This window comes from Drosophila suzukii, chromosome 2R, assembly GCF_043229965.1.
Source record: "Drosophila suzukii chromosome 2R, CBGP_Dsuzu_IsoJpt1.0, whole genome shotgun sequence".
NCBI classification, from domain to species: domain Eukaryota; kingdom Metazoa; phylum Arthropoda; class Insecta; order Diptera; family Drosophilidae; genus Drosophila; species Drosophila suzukii.
The window spans coordinates 24186754-24200403 of record NC_092081.1 but is presented as its reverse complement, the minus strand read 5'-3'; the positions used below and the strand labels follow the sequence as shown (position 1 = coordinate 24200403).

Genomic DNA, 13650 nt, shown 5'->3' with positions numbered 1-13650 from the left:
AGAAAATCCTTTTGGCCCATACTTATATGGCTTATAATTAGATTTAGCCACTAATGTGAAACCTCATGTGGCAATATATCATTATAAAACTGACCTCCGTCACTAGCCTGCATCCCTTTTCCCACACGCGTGCTGAAGTGTATGCTACAGTTTTCAAAATTTGCACAAAGCACCCGCCGTATATAAACAACAGTGCGAAAGAAAACCCACAACAAATCGCTTAAGTCGTATCAACAGTTTGCCAACACGCCCTCGCCCACATATGCATAAACAGATTCGAGTGTGTGTAGTGAATGATAGCTTGTTGATAGCTCACTTTCCAAGGGACACAGAATGTCAACAGGCAACTCCTCCCCAACTGGCACTTGCCCAACCCGACAACCAACCACACCATGCATATAATTTTCAAACGTTTTTTACTTGATTTTCTCTAAACAAATTTTGCAAAAAAAGGGGGAAGAAAGGGTCCGCGACCTTCCCAAGGGAGAAGCAAAATCCTCGGCAAAACTCATGGAAATCGCGTGTGTAGTGGCGTTTGCCGTTATTGTTGTTGGAAAATTGCCATTTCCGCCGTCAAAGTCGTTGCGGTTTATGCATGTAAATTTGTCCAAAATTGTCGAAAATTCGTGGTAAATAAAAAACATATGTGAGAGGGTGGAAGTAATCGCACTTGTCTAATGTTTATGTAATCATCAGTACTTTTATCATAGAATAGGCGTTCTGGCTATGGGGCCGGGTTGTTACACTGCGAACAGAGGCGTGAGACCTGCAAGGTTAGATGGAAAATGGGAGGGTGAAATTGGTTTGCCAACCCAAGAAGTTTATAAATGAATCTCGAAAATAGGACTCTGTGTTTTGGTATTTTCCCAATGTGTTTACTACACTGTATTTCAAAATAATTGCAGATATAAAGTAAAATTGTTTATATACAATTGCTGACTCAATGATTGCTTGTTTTAAAGCCTTTCTCCATATACTCGTTAGAGTTCGTTTAATGAGTGTTTCCAAATTCTGCGTGAAGACAACCATTTCTGCTTCCCTCATTTTCTACTTACGACATTAATTCCATGAATAATATACGCTCATTTCTTTAGCTTTCGCGCTGTCGTTTTTTTGTAACCACTTCCTTGGCTTCATCAGTTTCTGTCCTTTCTCTGCTTCTAATTCCAAAGGGGTTGTTTGTAATTTTCTTTAAACAAAAATGTCTTTTTGCTTTTACGTAGCTTTTCGTGAACTTCAGAGAGACCAAGATGAAAAAATAAATGTAAAATGAGTCAGAGAAACCGCTGAGAGCTGCTGCTTGGAAAAGCTTTGCTCCAAGGGTGCAGAGTGAAGGGGCGGAGATGCAGAACGTCTCAATGAGTTTAACGCTCGCTGCTTGATAATGAGCGGCAAGGAAGCGAGTCAGCCGAGGACCAAGGAGCTTTGCCCCATTCCAGCGCGACGCTTTCCCCGGTTGTGACTGCGTTGTTCCAGCATTAAACTCTTTGATATGAAGGCAAAGGTGCAACAGGGACGCAAGCGTGGGCCACCCTCTCTTTCCGACAGACGCAGGTGGCCTATTGCCGCCATGCTTCAAAATAACGAAGGTGCTGCGAGGGGTTGGGAGAGAAAGCGAAAGCACTTCGTATGCAAATGAGTTTTTCGTTATCCTTGTTGCTGACGACGCTGCCGCGTCGCAGTCGCTGCTGTTCTGTTCGAGAGGGTTGTTTTTCATTTTTCCTACCGTAATTCTTTTTGCCCTTTCTTCGCTTCTGCTCCATGTACTGCTCGATAAGAGAGGGAGCCAATCTCGTAAATTCCATGCGAAATTAGTAAAAGTCAAATTGTAAAGTTATAATGAGCGTTCTTTCGCTCATGTTTAGTTCTCTTTTGGTATACATATACCATTTGCAACATGCTGTGAAATTTTCTGCCAACCTTTATACATGCCATGCTGCGTCAGCTCAGTTTTAAACATTGTCTCAGTGTGCCGATCTTGATCCAGATCCTTGCTAATTGTGTTTGCCAAAATTTGCATGCCTTTTTGGCCTGACCTGCCAGGCACGGCGGTGTTATCGCTCGCATGGGTTCCTCGCTTTTCTTGAAGCCTCTTTGTTCATTTCCATGCAACTATTGTTTGAATTTATTTGCTGGTCTCCGGGATGCGGCTCTGTAACTAACAAGGCTGTCTTGGCTTCACCTAAGTAAATGTGTTTCACTTAAGGAAGAGCATGAGCGATCGCGTTTTTAGAACTTGTCCTTAAAACAGGATTGGAAAACTAAAATAAAACTATTTGCATAATATAGATTTTTTACAGAACAAGCGAAACCCTAAAATTCGACAAATTCAAAAATGGGACCTGCAAACCTTTGTTTTTCTATACACTCAATAGAATTCGATTCTTGAATTTAAAAAATTTTAAGTCAATAACGAATTTTCCCCGTAGTCTTTAAAAATGTTATACTCTTAATCTCACTTTTTCCATATAGTGTAAACTTGCTTAACAGAATACATTTTTACCAAAATTAAAAAAAATGGCTCTAAACTGAAAAACATCTGCCACAAAACAGTTCTAGTTTTACATTACTCTTCATATACCTTTATTAAAACTTTAAGGTATGGAAGCTAAAGTGTAATTTATTAAAAGTAGCCAAAATTTTTTAAACTAAAGTAGGGCAAATGACCTAAGGATAACAAATAAAAGAACGACTCTCCGTCTTCCTTTAGGGAGCTTATTATAATGCCTTGCTTGGTTGGGCGCCAAACTTAGACTTGCGAGTCCGAGTCTACGTCCCCGTTCTCATTTTCGGACAACGCGAGTCGCGGGTGAAAATCATAATTTTTCAATTTGAATAATGAACGACAGTTGGCTGCGTCGGGGGTTCGTTGCCAGCGAAGCCTTTAAATTTATTTTGAATGCCTTTTATTTTCTTAGGTTTTCTTTCTGATGCGGCTCTCAAAAAAGCCCACACAGCCAAACACTCGTAAACTCATTTGAGAAAAAATTTTGTGCCCCGAAATCCAAATCATTTACTGGAAAGCTAAAAAAGAAGATGAAGTGGTAGAAGGTGAGGATGAGGGTCAGATGAAGGCATGGATGCATACACTTAAAAAAACTGTAATTAACTGAAGGTATATTTTTTTCACACTAGTAGCTGTAAAACCTAATTGTTAAAAAAAGGACAAACAAATTATGATTGAAATATTATTATAGCTTGTACAAATTATGATACCCTTTTAAACCAATTTTTATTTATGTGTATGCTGAATACGTTCTCGGGGCTCTAAACGAAGAAAGGCTAAAATGCTAATAAGCAGCGCAGAACGCGAGTATTTGTGCTCCGTCTCACTCTTCTAGACGTTCTATGTAAGTACATAAGACGCCCTTTATGTAATACTCGTACATGCCATTTTATATAAAGAGGGCTGCCAGGATGAAGCCTTTTTTGGCTGTTGAAAGGGGCACAAAGAAGTGGAGGCGTCAGTTTCGCTGGTGGGCTGAGTGGGAGGCAGTGGGGAGGTAAGGAATGAGTGGGTGGTGTCGCCTTTCCTTCATTGCGTTGTAGTTGTTTGCTCTCTCAGTGGAGATTAAATGGGGAAAAACACTGTGACATTTTCTGGCTGCGCGGCGCGTTTTTTATATTCGTTTTTTCTCAGCTGCCGCTGCCTTCAGACGCAAATTCAAATTCCGGTGAAGGGATGACTAAAGGGGGCTGCGTTGGGCACGGTGAGGGTGGTGGCGACAGCATTAGTGGGGCGTCTTGTGGCAAATGTAAAATAATGCGAAAGGGCTTCGTTTGCATAAATTAAAAATTTATGTAATGCTGCCCGTTTTCGCCTTTCGAAAAAAGCAAAAAGCTTTGGCTAATTTTGCTGTAGCGGGGTTGTTTTTTATAAATTCATAGTAAACATTTTTCGTTTGTTTAACACAATATTGTAATATACATATATATTTTTGTTTGTTTCGCAGACATACAATTTGTTTATAATAACATAATATCTTTTAGTTTTTAATTAATAAATAATGTTAAAGTATATATACGTATTTTTTAAATATATGCATAAAACTGGCGCTCAATTGCCAAATGCAAGTACAACATTAAACTAGAAAAGGAGTAGGTGTGTATGACAAAAACTGATAGCTCTGTTTACTTATTATATGCTTACAGACATATCTAATGCAATGATTTCCGTTATTATAAATTATCTAGTTTATATTTAATGATTTTCTGCACGAAGTGCGTGTATGTCTCTAAATGAATAAATATGAAAACCGCAAAACTAAACCAAACTGCGGCTTAACTTTGTATATTTTCGGTTATATCGCACAACTTGAGCTGCAGTTAGATATATAATTGTAAGTTTATTTACATAAAAATTGACTCTCGTTATTCTAAATATTTAATTACATCTAACGGGTTAAACGAACTACATTTTAGTGTCGAGTATTAATGTACACAATTAATATGGAACATATGTGAGGTTTTTCGTGCAATGCGCTGACTTTCAAAAGATTCGAAATGCGCTCGCTATCTGATTTTATTATTTTTGTAATCTTTTAATCTTGAGGAACTTGTATACCATACATTTGAATGAACAAAGAAAATTACATAATATTTTGTTGCATTTTTTATGACTTTAGAACGTACGAACTAAGAGCGCACCGATAAGTTTGGTTGCTTACCGATGAATAGAACCAAAGATTGCACTAAAATTATTATGTAGTGTAAGTTTATTTTGCTATGTACAATTTAAATTATAGTTGATATACTTGATAATATTTACACCTAATCCTAGCTCGTCTACTATTCAAAAATCGTTTTTAATTCTAGTTACCTTTAAAATATGCATCAAAATTTGCTTCTCAATTTATTTTTCTAAGTGTTGTATATAAATTCAGTTGAATTGTACGATTGCCAAATTGTTGTATGTATATACTGATCAGCTCACAACAATTTCGATACAAAGAGGTATTGGAGGTATTTGGTTATAGCATTTTCTTCCTGTTTACTTGGTTCAAGTCTTACAAATAGAATAAATATTTACGAATATTAAATAAGATAGATTATTATACAGTTATGCATTGAGCTATATTATTATTAAGATTATTCTTATGGAAAACTTTGAAAAGTTCCTAATAGTTTCCAACGATAAACAAAACTATGTTTTAAAAATGGAAGAAGGTGAAATGTAACAGCGCCAGCAGTAAAAATTTTTAAATATTTTTGGCATTCCAATAAAAACGAACCAATAAAATGTTGTTATTATACGTTTTTAAAAAAATTTATTTTTTCTATTTCATGCAACAACATGTTAACTAAATATACAATTAAATATAAATATAAAATTAAATATTCATTTTTGATACAAATAAAACGAGATTAATTCAGTTACTATAAGCTAATCAGTTAAATAATAGTTTAAATAGTAATGTCAAACAAAACAATTAGCGTAAAAATGTTTTTTTTATTTATAACTTAAAGTTAATTTTGATTTCATGATTATTGGCATTGTTTTCTTTCAGAATTTGATTAAATAATATTCAAATAAGCGAACGTGTTAAATAAAAACCTTTGATAGATTTCATGTTTTTTGCTTTTCATTTCATTTGGTTGTACAATAAAATTTTTGGAGCGCCGTATAATTTACAATTGGCAGCTGCATAAGCTGGATATATACAATTTAAGATACCTTAATAACATAGGAATTTAACTTAAATTAAGGGTTAAGAATGGCACGACAATTTCTATTCGATTTGGTGGGGTTTGGCGGCGATAAGCTTATGGCAAGTTTAGCTAATTTTGTACAATTTTGTGTATTTTTTTGTTTTTTGATTTATGTGCTATTATTTTACTAATTTTCTATATTTTGTGGATGTTTTAATTCTTGTACTTATCATTAAATTCCTGTTGCAACAATTTTTACTTTCCACTTTGAAATGGCAAAATTTTCAATTTTGTGTGGATCATTGCCAGTCACTTTCATCTAATGAAAACTGATCATGGCTATGTACAATTCAGTGTTGGACTGGTCTAGTGTTGATGATGGCGCAGATAGAGAGCAGCGGCGTCATCCAAGTCATCCAAATCAATATCTTCGGCTTGTTCGTTAGATCCTACAGAGCGTGGCGAATGCATGCTCAAATCCTCTGGCTCGGTCTGCTCGGGCATGTCACTTGCAACGTGAGGGATTTGAGGAGGCGGTAGGCGAAACACTCGGCGAATATCCTGGGCCTTGCGCCGAGCCATGCTGCTGCTGCAATGCCCATCTACGGAGCTGGCTCCATCCTCAGACAAATCCAATGGAGCTTCGTCCTCCATTGTTCCCTTTTCCAAGTCCACCGACTCTTCCGAACCTCCATAGTTGGCACACATTGCCGCGAATTTATTGGTGGATGACTCGAGAGCCATCGCGGTGACGGTCATGGGGTAATCTCCACTCATGGCTGGTGACAGAGCGGGAGTAGGCGGCGACTGGATGCCACACTTGTGATTCATCAGATGATGGCGCCGACGGAACTTCATGTGGCAGCGTTCGCACTCGAACGGCTTTTCGCCATTGTGGACCAGCATGTGGGACTTGAGTTGATTGGAGTCACTGAATTTGCCGTCGCAGATTTCGCAAGTATAGGGACGCTCTCCGGTGTGGACTCGCAAATGCCGTCTAAGATTGGCCACCTGAACGAATTGACGATCGCAGTGCGAGCAATGATAGGGCTTCTCTCCAGTATGCAGACGCATGTGGGTTTTTAGATGGTGATCACGGGTAAAGCGTTTGTGACACTCCGGGCATTCGAAAGGCTTCTCACCGGTGTGTGTGCGTTCGTGATTCTGCAGCACGTGCTTGTACCCAAAGCTGCGGGAGCAGATTTTGCAGGTGAAGCTCTTGTCCCGAGATGGATCCTTGGAGACAGCACCGCCCGCGGCATTTCCACCCGCTCCCTCGTGCGTGGAATTGGGGGAACTGCCGCTGGAGGGTGGGGAAATCGGACCTCCTGGTGTGTGGTATAGATCGTTAACACTCATGCTGATCTCGGTCTGGAACTCCTTCTTCACAGACAACTTGCGAGTCTTCTTCGCAGGCTCATGGAGTTGGGGTGTGCTGTTGGGTGAACTCAGTGGATGTTTGCCACTGCCCAAAGGTGTGGACATCGGCGAGTGCGGACTGGCTGGCGGCGAATGCAAATGTGTGCCTTGGGGCGGTAGTGACTGTTGAGCAGCCCAAGCTCCGAACAAAGCCGCAGGATTGTGTGGGAACAGAGTGTTGGCCAAAGTAGTCATGGGCAGCTGGGCCATGAAAGCAGCAGCCTGGCGATTTGCAGCCAGGAGTTGAGTGGGTGAGAGCATTCCGAAAGCTGAGGCAGCGGCCGCCTGTTGGAGGCCCATACCCGGGTACATTGCTGCGGCGCTGGTAGCTGATGTGTTGGCCGACATGGGGGGCGATAGCGACATGGAACGGTCAACAGCGACGTCCTCCCGCTTAATGCCAGCTAATGCAGCAGCTAAGTCTAAGAAAAAATTAAATTACAAATTAGTTGACTGCTTACAATGGTTAAAATAAAGTTTGGTTAAACTGGGTATGGGTACTTTAAAGGATGAGCTACAGAAGTGGTTCTTCCTAAGAGAAAAAGTTTATAAGAGCAAAAATTGCACATATGTTACATGTGTGAGAGAAAGTTTCATGCTCTCGGCACTCTTATTTGGCTCCTCTCTGTTTGGGGCTCGCTAGCATTTGTTTTGGTGGGTTAAGAGTTAGGTGCCGGTTTCTGGGTAATCTTGTAAACAAAGCCTAATTGACCAATATGTGTGGATGTGCGTTTATGTATTAACACAAAAAAAATACACATGTGTATAAGTTGGTAAAAATGGCGTTTTACCCATTAACTTAAAGACGGGGGACGTCTACTACCAAGTCGTAGAGTAAGCTCTTTTTCGTTGTCACATATAAGCCAAAAACTTCGCGAGCAACGAGTGTAAAATATCAAACAATTTAAGACTGTGAAACACCGACTTTCAGGGAGTTGAATTAAAGGAAGATTTATATCAATCTTGCCTTATACTTACTTCGTGTTTGCGCGTCCTGAAGCATTGATATGGCCATCAATGTGTTTTTTCTGTGTTTGTTCCTTTAATTTCGTCTTCACCAAAGCAAATACACTTTAAATATTCGCTGAATAAGTTGTTGTTTTAATTTCTTAGACAACAAATTTTCATTTGAGCAACTTGTGCACTTTTAAGGATATGAAATATTTCTTTCACGCACTTTTGTACTTTGAGGTAGAGAGTTTCACTGATTTTTCCTTTTTATAAAAGTTCACCGATTTTGCAAAATGAGGTAGTTGTAATTTGATTAGGATTATTTTATTCGCGTTTGTGTGTGGCACAACAAATGGTTGTTCCTCTCACTGACAGAGCCAAATCACGACTGATACAAATTCGCTGCGTGAGCTAACTATAAGTACGCTCTGCCTCGGCGAATGAATCTCACTCACCCTCATCCATACGCACACTGGCACTCAATTCGCTCTCCCGCTCACACGCACGCAAACACGGCGAAAGCGAAAAACGATCCCCAGACCCGAAGCAGGTAAAGTAAAAACTGGGCACTCCGTTCGTTGAGTTGAGTTATTTTCATCGGTTTCTTTTTTTACCTAAAAGTGCTGAATTTTCATATGCAAATTGGTGGGACAGAGACAGCCAGTGATACATTTCTATGCCGAAGCCATAGTTGACTTAAGTCCAATATTCGGTGCGGTTTTTTAACATGAGATGCTGGTGAGAAATATCTTTAGCTAGCTCAATACAGGCTTTTATGACCTGTGCGTTTTTTGTCAGTCATAAAACGTAAAAAATCAAAACTATGTGTTGTCCGTGCCATGAGAGGGCATTAAAAACTTATTACCACTTCCGCTCTTGTTTTTTAGAGCCTTCATAAAAACATCACTAGAAGGACATTTTAAGTGGAAAAAGGATCAGATGCGAGCTATTTTAAGGCGAGAAAGAAGAGAACTCAAAAAACTCTCACTCAGATGCTCTAGCCATTTCCCCTTTCAACATTCGAGTGGTATATAAAAAAACTAAACTGGCGAAGGGGGATGAACGCCAACTGAGCCAAAAGTAAGAAAAAGAGATGTCATGGACGGGGTTGAAATTCAAGCGTGCGCTGTAAGAGTGAACAGGAAGTAAACAAAACATCAGCTCACCGAGTCTCCAAAGCAGGAAAAGGTAACTCAGATGTTTTTACAAAATAGCCCGAGTGAGTTTTTTTTTACCTTTCCTTACAGCCTGTTGAGCAAAGCCACAAAAAAGTGGAAGTTCTGTTTAATGTGTAATTAATTATTGGCACACGACTAAAAAACAAATCGTAAATAAGGAACTAGTAAAAAACATATTCAGGTAGAAGCATATACAAGTCAATCCCCATCATAAAAAGAGTCGAGAAGCTGAAGCGTCGGAATTTATCCTCGTGCGTGGATGTTCTCAGTGAGTTTTGCGGATTGACTTTCAAATGGTTTTATGTAGATTTTTATGGCAAGGACATGCTGTGCTGAACTTATGTTGAAAATGGGTCTAGATCGGTATTTTGGGTTTTGTAGGTAGGCCAAGGACGCGCAGAACTCGCCGGGCGGTTAATGCGAACTACCGTGGATTTTTCGAAAGTGAAATCAAACAATAGCCGAACGGGACACATATATCCTTGCTCTGCATAATGTTACGTAAAATTCGAATGGTTTTTGTCATCGAATGAGCACAGTCGGCTTCAGCGAAAGATTTTCACAAATATAAAATTCGCAGAAGGCATTAAACAATACTCGAGCACCCAAAACTGACCCTATTGATAAGCGTTTCTGGGGTTTCGGGCTGGACCGACCGGTTCCAGTACATCTTCAGATTATACCCAGGTTCGAGGATTAGTCAGAAAATTTTTTTGGCATGTTTGCTTGATAAGCGGTGTACGGCTTGATATTGAGAAAGCAACTTAAGCTCAACTGATTTTAATAAGATCCGGGCCTTATCTCTTATGACTTTGTCGGCAATCAGTAAACTAGAATATTATCATGAGTGGAAGAAAAGTAGTATAGATTTAGAATGGCAAAGCTGACTAAAATTATTCGACAACGACTTTCACACGTGCTAAGTAGTTTATGTGTAAGTGGGGCAGTAGTGCGTAGAAAAGTGCGTATGGTCCAGTCTGTTGATAAGGTCCAAGCTGGGGTAACTAACCTCGGGTAACAAATTCTTTTCTTTATTTCTCAAAATAAAGTACCTACAATTTATTTTCCTAATGGTTACATCATTTTTGTGTTGTTCCTTTCGTAGATGTAAATTAATACATCGTATTCGACTATGTCCACAGTTATCCTAAAAGCGTCTAGTTTCATTATAAGAAAACATATTAACCCCCGTAGCCCCTAAAAAAAGAAGGAGCAAAGAGAGAAGAGGCAAACAAAAATGAAAACTTCACTTTTTTCCGAAAAAAGAGACAAAATTGGAACAAATATTAGATTTGAAAACGAGGGCTGTCAACAAAAACGCAATTGTTAAATAAAAAGGGGGAAAGGCGAAAAAAATAGAAATGAAGATCTAAAGCATCGAATGCAACGCATGCACTTTGAAGCATCCCTAGGGTGCATCATAGGGGTTTTTAATTGTTTGGCAACCCATAAGTGTGCCCACAATTTTTTAGCAATTTGTAACACTCGATCGGTTTTTGTTAAATTTTTTTTGAGGGTTTGGTTTGTTGATTTATAGTAAATCGGGTAGTACCGATAAAAGCGTTGAAGGTGGTTGCCACATGCGCACACTTAGCGAAAATTGAACACCGCTTGTAAAATTCATTATGGGCCCATAATTTATTAGTAATCCTTAGAAAGAGTGTTGCGACCAGGATTGAAGTTGTTCGCATACTTACCTTTAACCACCCGCTAATCGTCTATCCTAATCCGCGGATGAAAACTGCGCAATCTTAGCTTGGCATTGTTAAGATGAAAATCTTTTTAAATCTAATATTCATTGCGATGGAAAACCCTTTTCAGATGATCTTGAGGGAAATTCTCGAACTCTTAGAGCAGCGATTAAGAGTGCGGCAACTTGGATTAAGAAAAGCTTAAGCCTTAAGCAAGTAATATAGCATTTCCTGAATAATGATGTTTGGCTACTTATACATAAGTATCCACCCTTATATCCGTTTTTATAACGTCTTCAGCAGCATCCCTAATGGAATGTTATCTGTTTTTTACGGACTCGGCGTACGGCACGCGTTCTGAAAAGGGACCCGATATCATTTTTAATCAACTTAACGAGTACAAGCCGAAGTCATGCCAAGCGCATGCCAGACGCAAGATCATCTCAAGGGCAAGGGTTATTGGAGAACATGACTTGAACGAATTAGTCGCTTACAAGCGTATTTGGTTAATCCTAGTAATATAATGACGATCTTAAGATTACGTATATTTTTATGAAAACGAGATATTACATTCAGGGACTTTACTTAATTTACTACTAATATTTTTGGAAGCAAATCACTGTGAGCGTTCTTATAAGTAATTTTTTAAGTAACTATTTTTACAAAAGTTTACTTCATTCAGAATCAGGTTCAATAAACGATCCGATACCCATGACTTGGCCAGTTAAAAAACTCTAAACATCCATAAAATCGCAGGTAGAACGACTAGCAATGAAAAATCATTAAAAACGGAAGTACTTCCTTGTAAAAAAACGCAACCGCTTGCATTCGTAAAAAAGTCAAGTCAATGTTATAAAAATGTTTGGGAAAGAGTGAGATAGAATATTAGGAATTATCCTATGCGGCGAATTCGTTTAGGATACAGGATGGCATGCAAATAATCAAAATACATGGCGTGGCCGTGTTTATGATGCAAGGATCCTTTTTCATCCGACATTTCTAAGCCGGATTTAGTTCAGTCTCGCATATTTTTTGCATTGTTTTGCCTTTGCCTATTTTTTGTTGTTTTTAAGTGAATTTTGACTTCTTAATTGCCGACAAACCCAAGGCTGGTATACTTACTACCTGTGACAACTAGTCGCGGGTTCAAGGGGCAAGGAAGGAACCCACGCTTACAGGTAGATCAATTTCTTGCATTGCAGTCTGCCCTGCTTAGTGTATTTAGGAATTCCATAATTATTATCCTCATTCGGCCCATAGGCCTGCCTTCTTGCGAATTGAAGGAAATGAAAAAACAAAGCAGCCTGAGTCGCGAAAAAAATCGCGCCGCGCTCTAAGCCGGAGATTAACCGAGGGATTTAAGGAAAATCCGTCAATATTACGCCCCTTTGCAGGGGATCAAGCTTAATCACCTTGCTTAAGACAGGATTATTTGTCTGAAAAAATTTAATCCGTTTTTGAAGGTAGACGTAATATTTTTTCTATCCTAATCCAGTGCCCAGCTGCTTAAAAGAGGTAAAAGTCTGAAGAAGAAAAAATAAATTGTAGCAAATTGCTTTTTACGATCACGCATGGCGAAAAAGTTGAATCCCTGGATTAAGTTAAACCAGTTCGCAAGATCAGTTGACCTGAGCAGGTAACTCGCTCATTTCCATCCCGGAAAATGTTTCTTTGCTACTGATCCAGTGATTAAGCTGGGATTATAGTTAACTTAAGGAGCCCGATTAGACTTGATCCACGATAAGCGCCAGGAGACTTCGGGCCCGTGGCGCAACAAGAAAACCGCATTTCCGCAGATCATGATTAATCTGAGGATTAAAACTCGGGGCCCATTTGGAAATTGTGTTAACCGTTTCCGTTTCTTGAAAAAGGATGATGTGAGAGGAAGGGAAAATAATCAATGGGATTCTATTGAAAAGGGGTATTTTCGAAAGTCATCTGGGTAAATGTAAAAATCCTTGTCCCCAGCAAAAACCAGATAAGCTTAGTGACGAATGATTGTAACGTACTGAATAAAATAAACATGAAACACGTGGACGGCTGAAATTAAAAATTTAAAAACTAAAAAAAATGCTTAAAATTAAATTCGGTCGTGAAGATTTAACTTGGACACCGTTTGTAGATCTTCCTTTCTAAATAAGTGTATATCTGTGATTCAGACAGAAAAACAAGCCATAATACCAGATAAAATTTAAACATTTTAAAATGTAGTTGTAAAACCAAATTTTTGTAAAGCGTTTTGATTTTTAAAATGTATTTACCTTTCTTGGCATTTTTAACTATTGCCTGTCCATGACTTATTAAACAAATTATTTTTTTTAAACAAATATTTTAATAAAGGCGGTACGATTCGTTAACTGACTGGTATTGATTTTATCAACGGCATGTTGTTACAAAGTTATAAATTCGCGGGTTAAATTCTCAAAATATATTTTGGCGTGCAACCTCCATCACTGTCCTTTTACTTTTAATCTGCAAAAATATAGCTCCCAGATGTATAATTGGCAAATTATTTTCGCGTTTTTTGTCCCTGGAGCGGTTTTCTTATCATTTAAGTAGCTTTGCCCGCTGGGTGTGACACGCAACTTTTGGCTTATGAGCACTTGGATTCTTATCAAGCTCTGTTCCCGCTTTCTTTCTTGCACTATAATGCTCAGCTTAATTGTATTAGACAAAAATACCGACAACAACATTAAATCTGCTGTGAGCAACATAAATTTGGCGAGTTGAAACGCAGCGTCAAGATCAAGGATTTTGCTATG

The 13650-nt window shown here is 38.8% G+C and overlaps 1 protein-coding gene across 2 annotated transcripts; it reads right to left on the bottom strand.

Annotated features, from left to right (window-relative positions):
• Positions 1-5239: 5239 nt before the first annotated feature.
• On the bottom strand, positions 5240-13168 carry Kr (Kruppel). Of its 2 annotated transcripts, none has more exons than XM_070994700.1 (2): positions 13150-13168; positions 5240-7490 (listed from the first exon to the last, which is right to left on the bottom strand). In XM_070994700.1, the coding sequence occupies exon 2, from the start codon at positions 7432-7434 to the stop codon at positions 6016-6018; it is 1419 nt and encodes a 472-aa protein (XP_070850801.1). In that variant the 5' UTR covers positions 7435-7490; positions 13150-13168; the 3' UTR covers positions 5240-6015. The 2 variants fall into 2 exon arrangements, with proteins under 2 accessions (XP_070850801.1, XP_016928073.1); XM_017072584.4 differs by lacking the exon at positions 13150-13168 and adding an exon at positions 8047-8426.
• Between the last annotated feature and the right edge of the window lie 482 nt (positions 13169-13650).

What these genes read in the sequence shown, in the direction of transcription:
- Kr (XM_017072584.4), bottom strand. Translation starts at nt 8,083, where the DNA reads ATGGCCATATCAATGCTTCAGGACGCGCAAACACGAA. An exon ending in TCAGGACGCGCAAACACGAA is followed by an intron (nt 7,491 to 8,046) that starts GTAAGTATAAGG and finishes ATTTTTTCTTAG; the next exon opens with ACTTAGCTGCTGCATTAGCT.